General features: G+C 31.1%; 1 protein-coding gene across 9 annotated transcripts in view; it reads left to right on the top strand.

The window, feature by feature from the left end:
• Slob (Slowpoke binding protein) overlaps positions 1-21,909 on the top strand; it is a 160,250-nt gene that overhangs the window by 82,282 nt on the left and 56,059 nt on the right. For 3 of the 9 annotated variants that reach the window (XM_074135218.1, XM_074135220.1, XM_074135219.1), the window contains exon 4: positions 7,254-7,310. The exons of 5 other annotated variants lie outside the window; for them this stretch is intronic. In XM_074135218.1, the coding sequence (XP_073991319.1) occupies positions 7,254-7,310 (57 nt within the window). Of the gene's footprint in view, positions 1-7,253; positions 7,311-11,242; positions 11,421-21,909 lie in introns of those variants that run through there. One more of the 9 variants, XM_074135223.1, reaches the window with a different exon arrangement.

The following is a 21,909-nucleotide window of genomic DNA, read 5'->3' as shown; positions in this document are numbered from 1 at the left end:
GTATTTATTTTTTCATACATTAGAAAAAGAAAGAAAGAAAGAAAGAATGACCTTGTTCTGTGACCTCTTCAACTACAAGAACATTAGAAGACTAATGCCCGTAGACTAGTTAATGTTCACTTGGATTTAAATAACGTAGGTTGATTATATGTCTTGCTGCCAAGACAAATCTAGAGGTACTGTATTTGACTTCTCAGTGAATTGCTGTTATGGTAAAAGAAGGTGATGAATATGAGTTAGTAACGTAAGAATATACTACTTCAGAGAAAAGCGCAGAGGTAACTTAGAAAAGACAAACTAGGGTTTAATCCTGATCACTAGGAACCGCTCGAGTTACGGTTAGCTCCCCATACTAGAATTTCACCTAATTTTTTCCTGCTTCAAGCAGAAGACAACATTCAATTACTTTTTGCTACCAATCCTCATATTTCATTCAATTCTTAATCATATTCATTTACTCCTACACCTATGATGTGTATTATGCACACCATTACGTCATTTCACCGTTAAATTCTTATTACCGTGTGTTTTTCTTTTTTACTTCCACTTACCCTTAGGAAATATCACGAAGATGACGAAATTCCGGATTCGAGTTTTAACAGGAGGTTTTTAAGATCCACTGAATGGTTTATTTTTTTCACGATTCTGGTAGTTTTTGTTAGAATTCTGATTAATTGCAGAGAATTGAAGAGTATATAGTGCTCAAAAGTTTTCAAAAGCTGGCGATGAATATAACAAATTACATATCTTCATGAAGTGTTCATGAAATTATCTTACATCTAGATGTAGGAAAAAGTATTTTAAAATACTATAATCTTTTGTTGACCTTTAAAATCAGATTCAGAGCTGAGACTGTTATTTAATGTAAGGTAGTATAACCTTTGTTATTCTCTACCTACTGCACTCTAAAGTAAATGAGAAACTTGGCACGATATTCAAAGATACCGTTCTAAACCAATCTTCTGTGTTAAGGTCTTTTTTAGGTAGGACATTTTAATCTTGTGTTTTTTTTTTCTTTAATTCTTAATATTATATTTGACCTTTCTGGGCACACTCAATGATAGGTTATTTCTTAAGTTAATGTAGTTCTATGTTAGTGTTTGAATTCTTGAATTTCTGTTTATTTAAATGATTAAATTTAACTAATGTTCTGTCTGTAATCAAAGCTGCCCAGAGTGGAAGTAATATAAAGCAAACTTTATCTTTCTCTAGTCTAAATAATAAATTTGCATTTCCATCAGAGGTAGTGTAAATTTTAGATTGTGAATTTCAGAAATATTAAGTACGTTTTGATGAATTTAATTGGTAACTATTTAAAACATAATTGCAACCAACAGTTCTGTGAAATAAGAAACTTAATAAATCTTATCCCTCGAGTGGATTATTATTATTATTTTTTATTTTAGGGCTCAAACTTGTAATGTAATGGCCGGCTGAATACTTTTTTCAATGCACTACCGGCCCTTTTAGATCATACTTCTCTCTTTATTCAGTCAAGCCTGTCCATTGCTGAACAATGAGCTGAAAGAAGCTTTCTAGTAAGAGAAAATAGTACATTTTACACTTGCTAAGCGATTGTAGTGTGTTTTTTGAAACTTTGTACGTGGAAATCAAATTCTCTACATCAACTTGAGATTTAATTCTGAAACTGGGTAAAAATTAGCAAAAACAAGCAGGGTATGACGGCTAAATCAACTTTCACTTCGTTCTAAATAAAGCGAGTTATACTAAACTGATCTTTCTTACGTGTCTTGCATTTAATTTACCCAAATATATTACAGCTACTTTTAACTTCTATGCGTATATCATCAGTAAATCTGGTGTGATTAGTAGCAAAAAAAAAAGAAGACAATTATTCTGCTAAAATGAATTTAACGCTAAGCAGGAAGCCATTTCTTGATAATCTTTTACAGGACTGACCAGTAAAGGTGGAAGGACACTCTCCAAATTTGTAAGAATTTACCTCAAACGGTAAGGTCCGCAGGGAATTTAACTCGTTATACCCCGAAACAACGTTACATCTTTATCTATCGATTCTGTGCAACATATTACTCAGAGGGGGCCTTTCTTTGCTTTCACACTGTAGATTATTCTTCTTTTCCAGCTTAGTTATTCTTACTGAATAACCGTAGAAATCTACTTCAATGTCTTTTTGAACACATTAAACAAAATTACTTCAAAACAAACATTTAATAATTTGAAATAATTTAAGGATTTATGGGAGGGGAAAAACATTCAGCTTGATTAACAAATCACTAACTTTGTGCCAGTGACCAAAACAGGGATCTCAAAATTTGTTTAACTAACGTATTCTCGAGATACTTTATAGCTGCCACTTTGTTCCATGTTTCCAGGAACTTGTTTAGGGGTCCAATTTTGGCTGACAAGGAAGTATGTAATTTGAAACATATATTCCCTTGTTATAAATCCAATTTTGAAGATCATGTTAACAATTAAAAGAAAATAATAAGTGAAATTCACAGCCACAAAATTTGGGACTTTTAACGGCAGCAAACAAAAAAATTTGGAAAATCTTTATACAGTAAAAGCTCCTTATTCGCGCTTCCTTCATTCGCGTTTTCACTATTCGCGGATTAAAAAAATGCGACCAAATTCCTATTTTCGCGGATATTCGCGGAAGTACACTATGATAATAAAAGGATTCCAATAGGTATCCAACCCAATATCCTTTGTAAATGCCGTCAAATGGACTAATAAAAAAAGTAAAATAGATCTTATTACAACTTTGCCTAAAGTATGTTGTTAAATGATATCGCCGAGGACTTTGACATAAGCCGCCTTCGCCGCGATCGGTGTTTTTGAGAATGTAAACGCACAGAATGAAAGCAACCTTATTACTCGATGAATAAAGTATATTTTTAAATGTTGCTGTTCCGTTCTATAGTAAAAGCCGCTTTGCGTGTTTTATTGTTTCGTCTTTCACATTCGTTACAAAAATTGTGATCGAGTAACACGTCTCTACCGCTCTTTTTCTAATTTATAATGTCAACTAAAAAAAATGAGAAACGAGTTTCGACACGAAAAAAATCTGTTACCGCTAAAAGTGAAAATAGAAATGCTTGATCATTTACGCCTTGGAGAGTCATTTGCATCCATATCACGCTCATTCAATGTCAACGAATCAACTGTACGATCGATAAAAAAATCCGAAGATAAAATAAGATCGTCTGTAGCTTCAACTTCACTGTCAGCGAAAATTGTTCGTGATCCAGCAATAGAAAAAATGGAAGTGGCGTTGTCATTATGGATCGAAGACCGCAACCAAAAAAGGGTGCCCCTGAGTGGTCCAATGGTCCGGGAGAAGGCAAAGTATCTTTACGCTCATTTTAAAGAACCTGATGGTAGTTGTAGTGGTAAGTTCAAACTTTGTCTGCAAACAAAAGCTTTTAAAAACTGCCAAGCAAGAGAAAATTACAAAATTCTTCAAACCATTGCCTAAGCCTTAAGATATTAATTAAAATGTTCAAAAACTTCAATTAAATTGATTTTTTTATATAAATGTTTTTTTTTATTTTGTCAGCTAGGAACGTATCCCCTATAATCCCATATAAATTACCATTCCGTATTCACGGTTTCTGTATTCGCGGCATATTTATGGAACATATACCCCGCGAATACAGAGCTTTTACTGTACTGTATAACTTATACATTATAAGTTGCAATTTTGGAATATTTTATAAAAAGTTGATTAAATTATTTTTTTTAAAAAAACATTCTGAAGGAAAATGCAGACATAATAAAAAATATATGAAAGCTAAAACCCTTCGCTAATACAACTTTAGAATTTTTTTTCCCCGCAATAATAACAGTTTTACCTTCAGACACGGACCACATCAATCATTCCTTCGTCCTAAAATTGATTACCCCACTTCAAAAAGTGGAATTTTTTTTAATAATATATAAAAGAATGAAAAACACAAAACTTTCAGTAACTTTTCCTTTAAAATTATTATTTTAGTAAAAGTTAGCCACTCAGAGGGACGGTTTTTTTTAGTATTATTATTTTTTATACTGTTATCAGAGTTGCACAGCTATAATCCAATAATATCATACAAGTGATCAGTGGATTTCAAGGTAACAAAAGTGCTTGAATCCATTAAATATTGTGTCCATCATGCATGCACGTACACGTGGAAAATATATTTAGATTAATTTCTAAAATGTATTTCGATTAAATCATTGTTATTAATTTGAAAAGTTGAAAATAATCGACAAAATTACCCATAGTCAGAAATTAAATGAAAACCTAGTGTGGTGAATGTCAGCCATTCCAGTTAATATTCTTTCATATTTTTGTGCTTTATCCCTTGCTCTAGCCGTCTCTATTTCTTTGGATTAGTCTTTCTAGAGTCTAACTTAGCAAAGTTGTACCATTTATATGCCTAGTTTTCCAAGTATGGAGAGTCTGAAGAATCTGTACCGAGCTTATATGGGAAATCTCTAGTTTTTTCTTTTTATTGTCACATCTCAGTTTATTTCTTCCGTTTTCTAGTTTTTAATGAGTTTAATTGACACAATTTTCCTTATTTAAAAATTATTGCTGCTTAAATGAGTCATCAATAGATACTTGCAAGAAATATTTTGACTTCATTTATTCGATAAATTCTTGCAAGCATATCCTTTAGTAGATTTTTGCCATATTTCCATTTCTGTGTAAAAGATAATTGTATTTAATGAATACAGATTTTATAGAGCCACATATTTGCGAATAAATCTATTTTATTCATCTTTAACTTTCCTAAAATCACTTAAGTATCAGTTTGATGTTATTTACATAAAACTAGATCACATACTCTAACACCTTATCAGTGAAGCACGCTAAGTAGAGCACATTAGTTGTGCAAATCGATTCGCTAAACTGTTCACAGTTTAGCCAAGTGTCATTCCTCTGTAGAGCAGACAGGAGTTAATAGGAACCATATACTGATAGCGTGTACATGACTCTTCTGAAAATTCCTGATAGCAGACGAACGCAGATGCAGAGACTAAAGTCAAAGGTTACAACATTGGTTCCATTGGTCATCTAAACGAGAATGGGAACCTTCTAGCCCTGAATGGTATTGAGTTTGCATAAGGTTTTACATGGTCAAACAGCACATTGTATCAGCGGTCCACAACTGTAACCGCACGGCTATCGCCGAATGATATCTTTTTTTATAAATGTTTTTTTTTTTTAACAAATTGAAAAAAATTGGTCTCCATAATGAATTATTTTTTTAATTTTCAGTTAACATTCATAATTTTGTGAAAAATTTCAAAATTAAACTTTATTTTTTAGAACTCAATTATTAGCAGTAATCTTTTTGGACTTTGGGCTTTACCTTGACAGAAAACTTACATGGAACCCTCATACTCGACTTAGAACTCAAAACTCAACAGACGCTTCCGACAACTGAAAAGACTACTCGACAACAGATCAAAACTCACTCTGGACAACAAAAGACTTATGTTATATATGTAAGTATACTAAAGCCAGTCTGGGCTTATGGCATCGAACTGTGGGGTTCAACCAAACGCTCAAATCTGCAAAGGATCCAGTCCTTGCAATCTAAAATTCTTCTGCTTTATAGTAAACGCTCCTTTCTACGTCACCATTCACACAGACTTGAACATTCCTTTCGTGCAACACAAGTTGCAAAAACACGTTACAGAAAATTCCATCTTAACATTCAAACACATCACAATCCACTTGTACAATATCTATCTTCAAGTAAATATCCAGACAACACTTCTAGGACAGTCTTAAAGGACAGTGGCCTCGCGAAGTCCTCTCTGATGAAGAGAGTCAGTAGAATTTAGAAGGTTTTTGGAGTGTTACCGCTGGGTAACTTCTCCACTCTGATATGTGTGTATGTTATTTATTGTTATCATTGTTGCTTATTAATGCGTTGATTGTAACAAAATAAATGATTAAAAAAAAAAATCTTTTTGGTTGAACTCCTCGTTTATTAAACCGTTATTTCTATCCTAAACTTTTAGCGTTAGCAAACTCTGAGTTGTACGTGCTCAATTGATTTTAATTAATTATTTATTTTGTACGTTGGTGCTTGTTCTTCTTTATTTTATGTTTTTTTTTTCGATTTCTTAGCCGGAGGGAGATTTTAGAAAAATAATTCGAAATAATTAAGGGAACAAAAAATGTATTATTTATTATCTTCTTTTATATTTAATAAAAAGCTTAAATAGACTTCATTTTTTACCATCTTCTACGTATGTAAATTCATATTGTCAATATTAGATCAGTAATCTGAGTGCTGTTTATCTGGAAGTGTGCTTCTGATGTTTGTTTATCCTCTGCGATTCTAAAAAGAACTTCTGTAATCTGAGAAGTGTTTTTAAGAGTTGTCTAAAGAAGTGGGTTACATTATTTTTTTCCTCTCTCTTTGGTATGCACTTTGGTATTTCTTTGTAAAACCATTGTTGAAGTTTAAGATCCGCACTTTGTTATTGCTTGACAATTTTCAGTTTTGTCATTTTTAACGTGACTCGTTGCATGCGTAATTTTTCTGAGAGTTAGAACCTTTTAATTTAGACACAATATATTACTTAGATAGTGAGAGATCTTATTTCATGTTATGGAAGTTTTTGTGCTGAAAAGTGTGAGGATGGTGTCTGAAGCGCGCGGAGCTTGTTTCAGTGCATTTTTGATCTCATCACAGGCAACATTGACCATCACTGGTCAGTAAGCTGTAAGAAGCGCTTAGGAAGAGAAAATCTAATGGGAAATACAAGCAGACAAATTTGGAAAAACTATTTTTGTGTAAAAAGGAACCTCAACACAAGTATTTCCTAAAAAAAAAAACTGTACGATTACAGAAGTTCCTTTTACGAAAACGGTGAGAAAGTAAAAATCAATAAATAGCACGGTGGGGCTTCACGATTTTTGTTTTATTTCAATTTTGTCTTTTATTTTTGAGTTAATTAACAGCATGAAGATTCTAAAAGGCCAAATAATAATAATAATAGATGAAAAACGATAAATAATAGTAAAAAAAGAATTCCGCGTGAGTATATTGAAAATGTATACTTGAAACCATTACTATAAAATGGTAGCGTAGGTGCCGTATGTATTATGAAATATGTTTTACTTCTTTCTGAAGTAGGGTCATTTTTTTATGCTAAATTATGGGTATCACTTTCGATCCTAGTATATACATTCTATATGCACTTGGTGCTCTTAATACCAAAACTTCTTCTTTTACAACTTGAGCATAAATTTTATTTCATTTCAGAATTCAAGAGAATGTAGTTTTATTCTTTACTCGAATTGTCGGATACTTTTTATTCAGGTAATTTTAAAAATTAAACTGCTTCTTTTTTTTTTCAAGTTGAAGTAATAATATTTAGGATTAAACTGGCGTAGCTAGTAATAGTTTTATAATCATCTTCATTTAAGCTTAATTATTGCTACATTGTTATTATTGCTATGAGCTTTCCGTATAAATAAGCAAAATCATAAAATAATTTATAAAGAATTATTTCCACAATTTTACGATAAGGTTTACTCCTTCTTTCATTAAATAATGTTAATTTTTTTTAAAGCTTGACGCCTTTAGCTATGCTATTTTGTATGGCAGTTTTCCATTTATTAAGTATCCCCCAAATTAGAGAATTATTTTTTTAGATTCCTTGGCCAATACGCTCCTTTCCCTTACATCCTGTACACTGCTGATTTTTCTCTCCATCCTTTATTATCAATTTATCCAAAAACTAAAAAAATTCCCAGGTAATTCGATGCCCAAAAAAGGTTACCTTTGAGATAAGCGGCTGGCCACAACTCTGTGAGTACCCATATCAATGTTAAAAAATAAGACATCATGAAATTGTAAACTAAAATTACTGTTAGAAAAAGTCTTGAACGTTTTCATCAGTTTTTTTTCTCACAGTTTCTAGTATAAGTATTTTCTTGTATTAGTTAGTTAAAAATCTGAAAGGTACTTTATGGAAGTATAGAAGTCTTGGCGACAGTTTTTAATGGCAAATGTAGTCACAGAGGTTTTGTACACAACATCATGGTGAATCGACACTAATCACTAACAGAGCTTCACTTTAGCAGCAAAAGAAGTGACTAAATATTGCACTAAATAAAAAATAAACCATGAGATGGCTAATGCCATACTCTTTCCTAAACGTAAACCCTTCCTCCACAGGCAAATTAGACATAACAATACTCCGATCCTGTGATCTAACGACGTCAAGAATCTCGCCTTAATTTTGGATAACAAACTGATCTACTCTACTGAAAACGTTCAAGACAGAGTGGACTATGGTAAACTGACTACAAGACCACTCTTTCCGTTACTCTCACGAGACTCGAGGATGACTCTGTACAGGACAAACTTCTCCTTCACTAAGTGGCCATTAGGCCGATGTTACCATAACTAAGCCTGAAGCCTGATCAAGAAACTCTAGGGCAACACTGACCCAATTTCTCAAACATCTGACTGACTCTCCAGGACATACTCTTCCTCCAAGAGATATCTTCCATTATCCTCCCATACACTCCTATATCTGGAACCTCCTGCTGAAACTCCTTTCCACACTAGATTGTCTAACCCACCCTGCCGCGAATCAGTCTTCTACTATCCTTCTATTCCCTACAGATACAAAAGAATTACACATGTCCTTCTCTTACTTCCTCCTCTAACGGGCAGATTTTTCTATCCTTTTTGCCTGCTGACTTCGTTGTCCCATCCAATGTGTCCCCTAAACTATGTAATGAAGGTTTTAATTAAAAAATTAATTCATTATTTTTGTTAGTGATGTACATACTTGATACCTCTCTATATCTATGTATTATCAGTTAAAGGAAAAAAAGAAATTTGGAAATACAAGGTTATATTTAGCAAAAATGCAAAAGCATGCCACTAAATACGACACAGTTTACCAGAATAAGAAAGTATAGATTGTAAACCTCTCTAACCAGGTTTTAAAACTTGCTTTAAAAATCCTCAAGTATTTTTTTTGTTAATCTTTACTTTGAGCATTCTTCTACCTATGTATATCGTCCTCTCTTAAGTGCATTCAAGTGCATAATCCTATCGTGCTTTAACAGACGACCTCTGTTTATCACCTGTACAAATACAGGCAAAAGCACTAATCAATAGAACTTCTAGGTCGTAGTTCGCTCCTATCCGCCACGTAAAGTATTCATAAAAAAAAAAACTTTGATTTTACTATCTGATTTACAACAGTAGTAAACATGCGATACGTAAATAGATGACAAATAGTTTATTCTTTTGATTGATGGAAATTATTTTATTGATCCAAATCAAGAATAGTGCCTACAGCAAAATAAATACATTTGAATGAAATATTATTTCAATGATTTCACTTAGAATTTTTTTAATTCAGTTGTCATTGATACATTTATTATATTTTTTTAATCAAACTAAATTGTTATTGCCGTTTTTAAAGATGTTGGTAATTATATTAGTTTGGTTTAAATTTTCCCTAAATCCCAATTTCCATTACTCGCTAAATTCAATTTTTCTGAAACTATGTTTTAATCAATTTTTAGGTTTTTATGAGTGTAACTAATATTTATAATTTAAAGAAAATCGGTTAAAACCAATTTAGAAAATTCTAGAATCTTAAGGTAACTTGGAATGATTATATCTTTATATTATATATAAATATATTATATATATTATATTTACATTAGCTTAGCATGGTTATATTTATCTGAATGGTGCTCTAAGAGTCCAAAACCTCGTAACATGTTCTTGTGTTATTTTTTTTGAAAAGTATTTTGTACAATTATAAAAATTATTTGTAACACATTCTAGTGTCAAAAGAATGTCCTAACAGATAGTAAGTATTTTGCCATTTAACTTTACTGAAGCTTTGTAGTTCACTAGAAAATTTCAAAGACAAAGTCTGGGATATTTTTTCACTCCTTTATCAGATCGTTTGTGGAGTTTAACAGACCATATAAATGTGGTTTTAATACAAATCCCGAGAGTAAATAGCCTGGCATTTTATCGCTTTTCATCGTAGTCTTTAGAGAACGTTATTTCAAATAGATATCTTTGTTATTTATTGGTGTAACCGCAATTCATTTTGAGATGTTTACATTTCGTATCAGCTTCATCTAAAGACATACCATTTTCAGCTAAAAATCATATAACATTTTTGCCGCTCTCTCTGTAAATAAATCAATGCTTTCTAAAGCCCTTGAAAATATTATACCAAGGAAAAGACTTCTTTAGATTTTTTTAAAAAATATTATATAAAATATTTTTAAAACTAAATCATCTTTCTAAAAGTGAACTTACAAATATTCGACTGCCTTATATTGATTAATCAAATAAATATGTGCAAGTTGGGAATAAAGATGGTTCTTTTACAGGTTGAAATAAAGAGTTGTCCCCGCAGTGAAGACCAAACTCTAATAATAGATTCTTCAGGCGGAAGAAAGCCTTTAAAATCTCCTTTTTGTTGGATAAAATCTCAATAAAAATCAAAGGCAATTAAAGTAGGTTAATTTATTCGAACTACCCTTGAAGTAGCTAGGACAGCTATCTCAAAAAAGCCAGCTCTTTCAGCTTGCTAGGAAGCAATAGACCAACCTCCTACTATCCCGGAATTACACACATTAAATGAAGACAAAGCAAAACATTGAGTGAGAAGACGAAGAGACAGGGCATTTAGGCTTCGACTGTAAGATGTATCTCCAGAGACTATCTCCAGTAATTTGGGTTTTTTAAGAGAGCGTTGGAGATGTCAGTAAAAATGTTGGACATCTGTAGATTGCTTCTCACACGTACGCCAAAAAATCTAAAGAAATGGGTAATAACATTCTCCCTAAGAAACATTGTGACAGTCAAATCAAATAGAATTTTCTCTAATTTTTCCTCCTGTACTCTGATATCCAACCTTTTTTCCCACGGAAAATGAAAGTTTACCCTCTCCTATAAGATTATTGCACCACTAGGTTGCCAGCGGATTACCGGAAATTTGGATTTGGTAGAGCCAAGTGAGAACAGTAAATATTTTGTCTGAAAACTTGTGTGAACATAAGAAAAGAAAATATTGGATGAACCAGACAATGGCTGCTCTAGATTGAAATAAACCGTACGAAAATTAAACCGAAATTTCTTGGGTAAATTAGAACAAAAATATTTTTTTTTAAACTGTATTTGACCTTTGAATTGTTGAATGCATTTATTTTTATTCTTTGGAGGTATTTATTTCAACCGCTATTATTGTTTACATATTTCTAGTTACAAACGGAAAGCTACAGAATGCAGAGCTAATGTTTAGATACGTAAATAGACTTTTCAGAAGTGTTTGTTCAGTCAGCGGTTAGACATGGATCTGTATCCTACAGCATCATCGCCTTCGTGGAGAAAGTTCTTCAAGCGTAGAAAATGGGAGCCCAATAATCAAATTGAAAAGTAATTATCCATTTAATTTTGTTTTTATCTCATTTAAATAATCGACTACTTATCAAACTTCTGTTATTTTTCATCTGATTGAATTTAATTTATTTTTATATAAATCCACTTGCTTTAATTAACGAATAAAGTTAAATCCATTTAAAAAGATTATCTGAAGTTGGTCCAAACATTATCATGATTAAAAAATCAACCCTTAATCTTCTAATAATTCTTTTGAAAACAACTATTCTTTTAAAGAAATTCTTTTTTTGAGAAGTTTGTCTTTTATAAATTATACAAATCTCATAGCAAAATAAAAGATTTATTCCATTTTATTCGAGCACTTTATCAACAATTACAAATAATAATTGATCATGAAAGTAAACCTCACAAGTTCTTGATGGTTGACTTTCTTTGAAAGTGATGTGAAATAAAGTAGAAAGCTTAAATATTTTAGGGAAAATTAATAGCCAAGTTTACTGCTGTGGTTGGATTTTTAATATGTTTTTTAGAAAAATGAGTACACGGTATTGATAGAGCTGAGCGATTTGATTTGAACAACGACAACGCTGTAGTTCTCCCAGAGGCAGATCCATAGCAACTAGAAACATTCCAAAAATAATGTAAAAAGAAATTCTGCCTGTTGATTACCACCATTTTCTAGCGCAATCAATATTGTCAGACTAAACCGTTTTGATTTTATTTTTATAAATTTGAATCTCACTAATCTCAATCGACAAATCTGATTTTCTCCAAATCCATGTTTAGGGTAATATAACCAGAAAACTGTAAAACTAAAAAAAAATTGTTCATTTTAAGAGGATTTAGAAAATCCTAAGAACAAGCGACAAACTGGAAGCCAATTCGGTTTTTTCCCTTGTATTTAGTTTTTCATTCTTTAAATGAAGGCTACCCTTTATGTTTATTATAGCCCTGGCCATAAAAGTAAGTGTGCAGAGACAGAAAAAGTAGAAATCCACCCGAACCATAGGTCACTTCTGTATTTTTCCCTTTTATTTTACTTTTCATTCACAAAATGAAGGCTACCCTTTATGTTTATTATAGCCCTGGCCAAAAAAGTAAGTGGCAGAGACAGAAAAAGTAGAAATCTAAGCGAACCATAAGCCAATTCGGTATTTTTTCCTTATTTTACTTTTCATTCACAAAATGAAGGCTACCCTTTATGTTTATTATAGCCCTGGCCATAAAAGTATGTGTGCAGAGACAGAAAAAGTAGAAATCCAACCGAACCATAGCCCAATTCTGTATTTTTCCCTTTTATTTTACTTTTCATTCACAAAATGAAGGCTACCCTTTATGTTTATTATAACCCTGGCCATAAAAGTAAGTGTGCAGAGACAGAAAAAGTAGAAATCCAACCGAACCATAGCCCAATTCTGTATTTTTCCCTTTTATTTTACTTTTCATTCACAAAATGAAGGCTACCCTTTATGTTTATTATAGCCCTGGCCAAAAAAGTAAGTGGCAGAGACAGAAAAAGTAGAAATCTAAGCGAACCATAAGCCAATTCGGTATTTTTTCCTTATTTTACTTTTCATTCACAAAATGAAGGCTACCCTTTATGTTTATTATAGCCCTGGCCATAAAAGTATGTGTGCAGAGACAGAAAAAGTAGAAATCTAAGCGAACCATAAGCCAATTCGGTATTTTTCCCTTATTTTACTTTTCATTCACAAAATGGAGGCTACCCTTTATGTTTATTATAGCTCTGGCCAAAAAAGTAAGTGGCAGAGACAGAAAAAGTAGAAATCTAAGCGAACCATAAGCCAATTCGGTATTTTTTCCTTATTTTACTTTTCATTCACAAAATGGAGGCTACCCTTTATGTTTATTATAGCCCTGGCCAAAAAAGTAAGTGGCAGAGACAGACAAAGTAGAAATCTAAGCGAACCATAAGCCAATTCGGTATTTTTCCCTTTTTTTACTTTTCATTCACAAAATGAAGGCTACCCTTTATGTTTATTATAGCCCTGGCCAAAAAAGTAAGTGGCAGAGACAGAAAAAGTAGAAATCTAAGCGAACCATAAGCCAATTCGGTATTTTTCCCTTATTTTACTTTTCATTCACAAAATGGAGGCTACCCTTTATGTTTATTATAGCCCTGGCCAAAAAAGTAAGTGGCAGAGACAGAAAAAGTAGAAATCTAAGCGAACCATAAGCCAATTCGGTATTTTTCCCTTATTTTACTTTTCATTCACAAAATGAAGGCTACCCTTTATGTTTATTATAGCCCTGGCCATAAAAGTAAGTGGCAGAGACAGAAAAAGTAGAAAGCCAGACGAACTGGAAGCTAATTCGGGTATTTTCCATTGTATTTAAAACTTTTTGTATTTAAAACTTCTGATAAATATTTTTTTTAAATGTTCACTTTTACTTAAGAGAAATGTTGTGCCTAATTTAATCCATGTTATTCACTTACCTTTAAAAACAAGGAAAACATATCACAGTGATGACAGCGAGAATAATGTTTTAAACATTTTTCACAAACATATTTTATTATGTAAGTTTCTTTCAGAGAATATTTTCACAAACTTATGTAAGAATGTTATGTAAGAATCAGAATATTATTTAAGAAATATAAATTATGGTTTTTATTTGTCTAGAAAACTTAATAAGTGCAACCATCTTTAACTTTACTTAGTTCTGACCTCATTTACTTAGCAATGTAGAAGTTTGACACTATCTCTGTCCAGCTTCATTTTTATTTTCCTCTTTTAATCTTGTCTACCTAATATTATTTTCCTTCTTCCACTTTGAGGTCCGCCATTGATCCTAACCTCCATAGCCTTTCTGGGCAGCCGGTAATTCACTTTTATGTTACATGAATTCAATTCAATTAGCGGATAGCATTGCGCCAACATTCATTTTTGGTAACATCATTAACGTCTAACACTCATAAACCGGTTAAATGACTCTATATAGTCCAAGATCTTCATTAACCGTTAATCTTTAAAGATACCAACATAATCAAATAAGCATAGACTTACAGCTGGTATGTGAAACATTTATACAAGACAATAGGTAGCTCACTTATACTGGAGTGAAATTCATAGGTACTGCCACTTAAGTATGCACATTTAAAAGGGCCTCGCCCTTATAGCGACTTAATTACATAGGACTATAAAAAATGTTCCAAAATCCCAGTTTGAAGAAAAGCAGCTAATCCGTAATGGGTAGACCTAGTTTTAAAAGATTATTAAAGTATAAAAATAAATATTAAATGTTTACGCATGTTCTAAGGAAACATTAAATCATTCACAGTTAAAATATACCACAAGCTTTAAATCATAAGTATTTATAAACGCTGGTCTTGAAACAGTGCATAATACAAGGACTTTAATGGAGAACATTTAATGAAGTTAAAGAAGTGTATTAAATTGATGTCCAAAGTTGTTGATTCAATTGTAATGTATATTTTGTGTACGCCAGTGAACTAAAATTAGATCGGCACTGTAATTATATCATAACTTCATAGCGCATACTAATAAAAATTAGTTTGTAACTTTAAAGTAAGTCAATAAGTTAAATTCTAAAAGATGTTGTGCTTTTAACTAGAGTTTTCTTCGCTCAATTAGTAATAAGCGAATAGAATATGAATGAACACTACCTTAGGAAGAAAGAATACCTGTACTCATACAATAAAAGTTACATTACCACGCACGATTCCCTCACAACTGTAAGCATTAAATTCTCCGGCATTTCACTTGATCAAACAATATTGATCTACAAACAAACCAATTTAATGTTATTGAGTCATAGGTCCTGTTCCCCAAAGTACTGTAGCCAACAAGGCTTATTTTACCATCTCCTAGATAATCAAGACTTCGTACTCTTGAGCAGTTATCAAGGAAACAAGATACTGATGAAATCCGCTTAATAGTGTGAAAAAAATTATTACTGCTTACGTTGAAAATAGAAATTTAGGTTGAAATAAATTCTTTAAGCTATGGACAATTTAAAATAAATGAACTTATTTAAATTACATTAGCGATATTAAACCCGTTGCCGCACACTTTTATTTTGATGGTCGTGCTCAGAAACACACTTTTTTTTCTCAATTGTTTATGACTGCCAGATGGAATCAAGTGTAAGTTGTATGTTTGGAAGTAAAAATTATCACATTTGGCCACGGTTTTTCCAAAAAAACTCTCGACGGCAATAACCGTCATTTGCTCATCATGTCATTTTTTCTCTTTCCAGAACAAATGACGGCTATGACCGTCGTGACGACTACACAGCATTTGCTTTACTAATTCAATAATTAACAAGTGTATGCGTTAGTACACTTCGTACTAACGCTGTACTTTTTTTTATTAATTAAAATGTGCACGACGGCTATAGACGTCGTTTGCCTACATATCAACAAAGATCGGACGGCTATAGCCGTCATTTGCGGCAACGGGTTAAAGAAAAAATAAAATCTACATCATCTTGATCTGAGGTATCGGTTCACCAAATGAAGATACATCATCTTATTACTAGAAAATCGTGGAAATCAAGGAAAAATTGTGAGGGCACTTGCGAAAATCCAAATAAACCAACTCTTACCAAAAATTTCTTTTAATTTATTAATTTCCAATTGAAAACTAGACTTCCAGTGCATTTATACATCTTAGCAAGGATGTAGTTCTTATTTCTCATCGATTTCGGATTTTTATCATCATGGATTTATCAGAAGATGTAATGTTTTACTTACACTAGCGAAGCTATTACTCACACTATTTCCATCGGCTTATAAAAGTAATGAGAAAACTTTTAGTTCAAATTATATTATTGTGAATTTCATCACAGAAATTAGGTATTCTATGAATAGTTAATAGAACAGATTCGGTATAACTTCAACCAAGAAGTGTTTAAAACTGTAAAGTTCAATTCTTAAATAGATATATTTAAATATAAACAATATAAGAGAGCCTGTTTTCTTTCCTAGTTCAGTTTATAGGTTAGGTTGTATTATTTTAAAAATAATTGTCTTCTAGCTGATGCTTTAAATAATTTTAAATAAATAAATTTTAAAAAAGCGGAAATAATATCCATATTAGAAAAACTTCTTTATATGTTAATTAAAGTGAATGAAAAATATATACATTTTTTTAAAATGAATTTCTACCTTTATCTTAATGCATAAATTTATTTTCATTCTAAACTCACTATTAAACATTTGTTATTATTTGATAATTTTCTTATAAATATTTTTATCAACTTGGTACAAAATTTATTTTCTCACCTAATACATTTTTTTTTTGTTTTTCTCAAGTTGTTGGTACTATATATTGAAAGTATTCATCAGACCTGGTGAATTTATGCAGTTTATTATTTATTTTGTACGCATCCACACTTAAGCTTTTAGTGCAATTTATTAACTATATCACAGTTATTAACATTTCCAATAACTTGCATTTTCTCTTATGGTAATGTGGGTTATGGGATGAGCGATACTGTTAATTATGGTCTAATAAAGATTTATATAAAAGCTGCGGCTTCATCAATGAATTTAGAAATAGTAGAGTTTGAATGTTTCTGAGACTTGGACTCTAAATGTAAGATAACTTCAAGAGTTTATAGCTAGTACTTTAAACTCTATTTGTTCAGTCAAGATCTATAATTTCAGCATGTTTTCGTTTTTTCTTCTTCTTTGTAAAAAGAAAGATCATCAAGTTTGTGAGAGACAGAATAAAGGTGCATCAACATTGGCGATCCATCGATCTATTAAGTTTTCCGTTTCGTATTATTGTTTGCTCGATTTGTTCACACACCACTGACATTGAGACGATTTTTTTTTTTTGGAAATACAATCTCTTTGTTTTTCTTTGAATTGATTATCTCAAGCACTAGGTTATTTTTTTTTTTTCCAAATACCACAATAAATTAATACTCTAAGGGCGTACAGTAAGTACTTCATTCCAGAAACCAAAAGGTTCTCAGGGCCAAACTAATAACAGCTCTTTCCCTTATTGCTAATAATAGCTCTTTATCTTAGCTCTTCCAAGCTTCGGAGAAAACTTCTATATAAATAAAGTACTTATGGGAGCCCAATGCCGAAGAACGTGTCAGTATTAGAAAGGCCGTAAAGTTACTATTAGTCGGTTAGCAATTGAAGAATCAATTGCTCTGAAAGTTTTTTAATTAATTTATTTTATGGATCAATTTACGTTCGAAAACAATTTAATAAAGAAATTGGACATTTATGTTTCTTGATTTGACCAACTTTGTAGATTGTGTAATATTTATTTCTGATCACTTACTAGTAAATACCAGTCTCCTTATTATTACAGCAAGTTTTTATTGTCTGTTATACATTGTCATATTGTGCAATTTTTGGCATGGATATTATTTTTTCAATGATGTGTACAACATTAAAAAAAAACAAAAAATAGTAATAAATGAAAGCACTTTTAATAAATTTCACGAAAAAATTGATTTTTTCGTTTTTTATTTCAAAGAGCAATTTTTAAATTCCGGATTTCGGAATCCAAGTATTTGTTACGGTTATGCCTTTTCACAACTAAAAGAACTCCATCCTACATAACTATATTTTATGTTTTTTACGATCTAAATATGATTTAAAACGACCTTTATGGATCATGTTTTTAAAAAAATTAAAATTATAGAAAAAAGAAAAACTATTGGACGTATTGATTTACTTTTTTTTACTCAACTTGTCATTTTAAACTGCCACATTTTTTCGATTTGCTTACAAGATTAAACTACAAATCTAAATTACAGAAATTGTGGAGACATAACACATAGATTAAGTCTCCAGTAAAAAATACTGTTTTCAACATTTTAGTATCAGATATTTTATGTGCTATTATCTCTCTCGTAATTAGATTTTTTTTCTTAACATATTTTATCAATGACTTTGAACACAATGTATATCATTTAGAATTATTTTGCATTAAGATTCATAAAAAAGATTTCTTAATGTTTAACATTTCTCAAAGGGAAAATGAATGAGTGAAGTTGCCGCTAGAAAGCGCGAGCTTCTCGAATAGCAAGTGGTAAAATCAAAGTGATCAATTGTTGAAAACATAAAGCAAAACAAAGTAATTAAGTGTACGCTCTCTTTTACCTGGTTTACTGTTTAATATCACGATAAACTTAACACTTCTCCGGTAGATCTTCGTCAATTTATGGGTATAACTTTGTATTCTTGTAAAACTTTCTGGGGTAATTAGATTGCAAGTTTATAAAAAATAAATAAATAAATATATCTTTTAGAATCAGGAGACGGCACTGATTGGGCGCCAGCTAGCATTGGCCTCATGCCATCATGGAAATCGAGTCAACAATATAGGTTCTCTCGACAGCTTAGTGGAGCGAATTCTTCATTGGACATGCATAACTTATACACACTGCACTTCTATACTACAAGAAAATACTTTACAACTGTTAGAAAAATAATAATTATTTGAACCATTGACGTGAATTATTAGCGGTTAGTTTACTGGGATAAAGAGAAGTATTCCAGCTGAAGAGAGTGTACACCCTGGACTAATTTTTTAACTTTTTCTACAGTTTCAATCCTTGCGTCAAGGTTAAAACTGATGGTTTTTTTTTGAGGAAAACGAGTTGTTGGAAAATACAACTTTTTTAAAAAAATAAAGCTAAATATATGTTTCTTACAAATAAAAAATTTAATTAAGATACTCTAAGACACAGTTCTCTGCATTAAGGACTCCAAATTTTTTTGTTTTTCTTAAATCTTGATCTTTTCCTTAAACCTTAGATCTTAAAACTTGATTAGAAAAACCATAACCATTTCTAAGATTGAGTTAAACATATATTTTTAAATTTCAGTAGTTTTGAACTCTTAATTGTTAAATGAAATTAAAACTTTACCATCTGGAACAATTTAATTGCGGTCCAAACTGTAAATTTCATAATTATTGTTTTGAAATTGAAATCTGGGTTACGCAACACTCAAAATAAAATTATCTTTTCAATTTTTACTAGTCTATAAATTCTACTACATGTGAAATTCATCAAAAATATAAGATTAAAGAAGAATTTTAAATATTAAAGCAATTCTGCAAATAACTTGGAATAACTTATTATTATACTAAATAATTTATGTGTATTGATCTGAATTGATAGTTGCGTCAGCAAACATAAATAATATCCTCTGTTGTATTCATCACAGTATGTTAATTTTCTTTCTTACTGATTTTGGATTTTAATTTTCCTTTAGTCAAATCATTACTCAAGTAGAAAATTTCATCGATCAACACTTCTGCTTATGTTACGTTTGAGCTGCTAAGTTCTATAAATATTTTCTTAACTTCTTCTGTACTTATTTTAAAACTCTCTTCATAAAGTTGAAATAGAATAATATCTACAGGGATTATGTTAACTAGGCCTAATTATTCATTCTAGTGTTTAAGAGTTTATCCCGTTAAGAAAATTAAAAAAATAAAATAAAGAGTAACTGCGATTATCACCCCCAAATCTAACTTCCTTCTGTAGGTTGTATTCTCTTACAACATGCCTAGCTAGATACTGTGGTCTGGAACAGTGCATTTCTAAAGATGCTTTCATTTCATTTTAATTGGTTTTTTAATAGGTTGGAAAATATAATCTGGTGCTAAAGACATAATTTAGCTTGTATTTAGTTGAAAAAAGTCATTTTCTAATTTTCTGTTAAGTCCACTATACTGCTAGTTATAATTCCAGAGATCATTAAAATTCCTTTAACCTCTAAAAAGTCCTTCTTCTTTTATTTTAATAAAGGTCCTGCAATGAAATTGTGATATTTTGTAATTGAAAATATTGTATATTTTTACTGAACGGAGATGTGTTTTATAGTTACTTTGTACCAAAAACGTTGATCAAGACTTTGAATACAATTGTAGTGGTGGTTTGCTTTTTTCTTCTAGGATCTCACTTCCACACAGATCTTTTATTTCTCCATAGTGAATCCGACAAAACTCATTTAATTATCAGGAGTTACCGCTTACAAATTTGAGTTGTACTCATAGAGCTTTTTAACATTTGGAAAGTTTAAACATTTATTAAAAGATAGCAAATTAGTTTATGTAACCAAATAGAGAACCTTTTTAAAGATAGTTAGTAACCAATACATAATTAAAATATTTGTGGAATTAATTGGTAAGAACGAAGTTTAATTAAACTTAATAAATGAACCCTAAATGAGCCCTAAATTGTAAGATCTCCTGAAGAGGAAGAGAAAAAAAATGAACAAAGAAGGGATGTCCCAACGGAATTTGGATTGATTGTGTCTAGGAAAGTTCCTACTTTTATAGCATAGAGAGGAAGATATCCAGGATAGATCTAGTTGAAAGCTGCCTCAAAAAAAGCTTTAAAAGTTGGGTTTACTGTCTTTGATTATTGAAATAAGTTCCACCAATGAACTCTTAAATTATCCTAGACCTATTTTGAGGCTCTGATTGAAGCATACTGATATTAATAAAATTCTGTTTGAAGACTCTTCAGAGGGTCTAAGGACCATGAATATGTCTGTCTACGCTTTTGTATTTGTATTTCAAAGTTTATAATTATCTAAAACTTTTTAATAAAGACTTATAATTATTATTATATTAATAAAATTCTGTTTTAAAGATAAAAGATACATCCTTGTTGATGATACTGCTATATACTTCTCTCATTCCAACCCAAGCAGTCTTTGCTTCTAATCTTCATAACAAGTACATCTCTTGTAAATAGAACATTGAGCACAAAATGGAAGATAAAAGTGAATGAACAGTAATGTAATTAATGTATAATGACCTTACCTGATGTTAAATTTTCTTCATTTGACTAAGTATGCTATCTTGAGTTACACAAGAACAAACGCTAACTAGACTAAACTCAGTTACGATACTATACTGTAGTCAAAAATCTTATGAAAAATCACTCGGCACAAAACGGCATTATATATAATGATTTATCCATTTCGTTTATATTCTATTCGATAAAATTCGGTTATAAAAAATGTCTACAACTCAACGCTTTGTTATCACAATTCTTTGTTCTAATAACTTTCAAGTCAAACATTACCTATTACTATAATCAGACATCTGAAAGTGCGTACATTGTCAGTTAAAACTAACCGAAAAGCCTTCTTACTTCAAGAATTTCTTTTCTGCAGAAATTCTAAATAAAAATAGAGGAAAATAGCATTTAATAGAATTACCTCGCTATATATTCTAGAATTACCATTTTCTCAAGTGAGAGGAGATCGCTATACTTACGTAGTATATATTGTACTTTTGAATTACAAAAGCATTTGTGTGAACTGTACGAAAAGCATACTGTTTATTTTCACAAGTCGTGGGTTCAGACTTCAGCCGAACTGAATATATTACATAAATTACATTCACTAGAAGCAGACCTTATAATATAGTTACACTATGCTAGTAAGTAAATCAACACAAAAACTAAATGGTTCCGACAGCTGTTTTGTAACTAAAATACAGTAGGTGCGCATTTATCTTTTGTATTTCTGCACATAGATAACTCGGTTTTA

The sequence above is a fragment of the Rhodnius prolixus genome, unplaced genomic scaffold (genome assembly GCF_049639745.1).
Source record: "Rhodnius prolixus isolate KJV_2025 unplaced genomic scaffold, Rpr scaffold_5, whole genome shotgun sequence".
NCBI classification, from domain to species: Eukaryota; Metazoa; Arthropoda; class Insecta; order Hemiptera; family Reduviidae; genus Rhodnius; species Rhodnius prolixus.
This window is presented reverse-complemented; position numbering and strand designations above follow the sequence as displayed.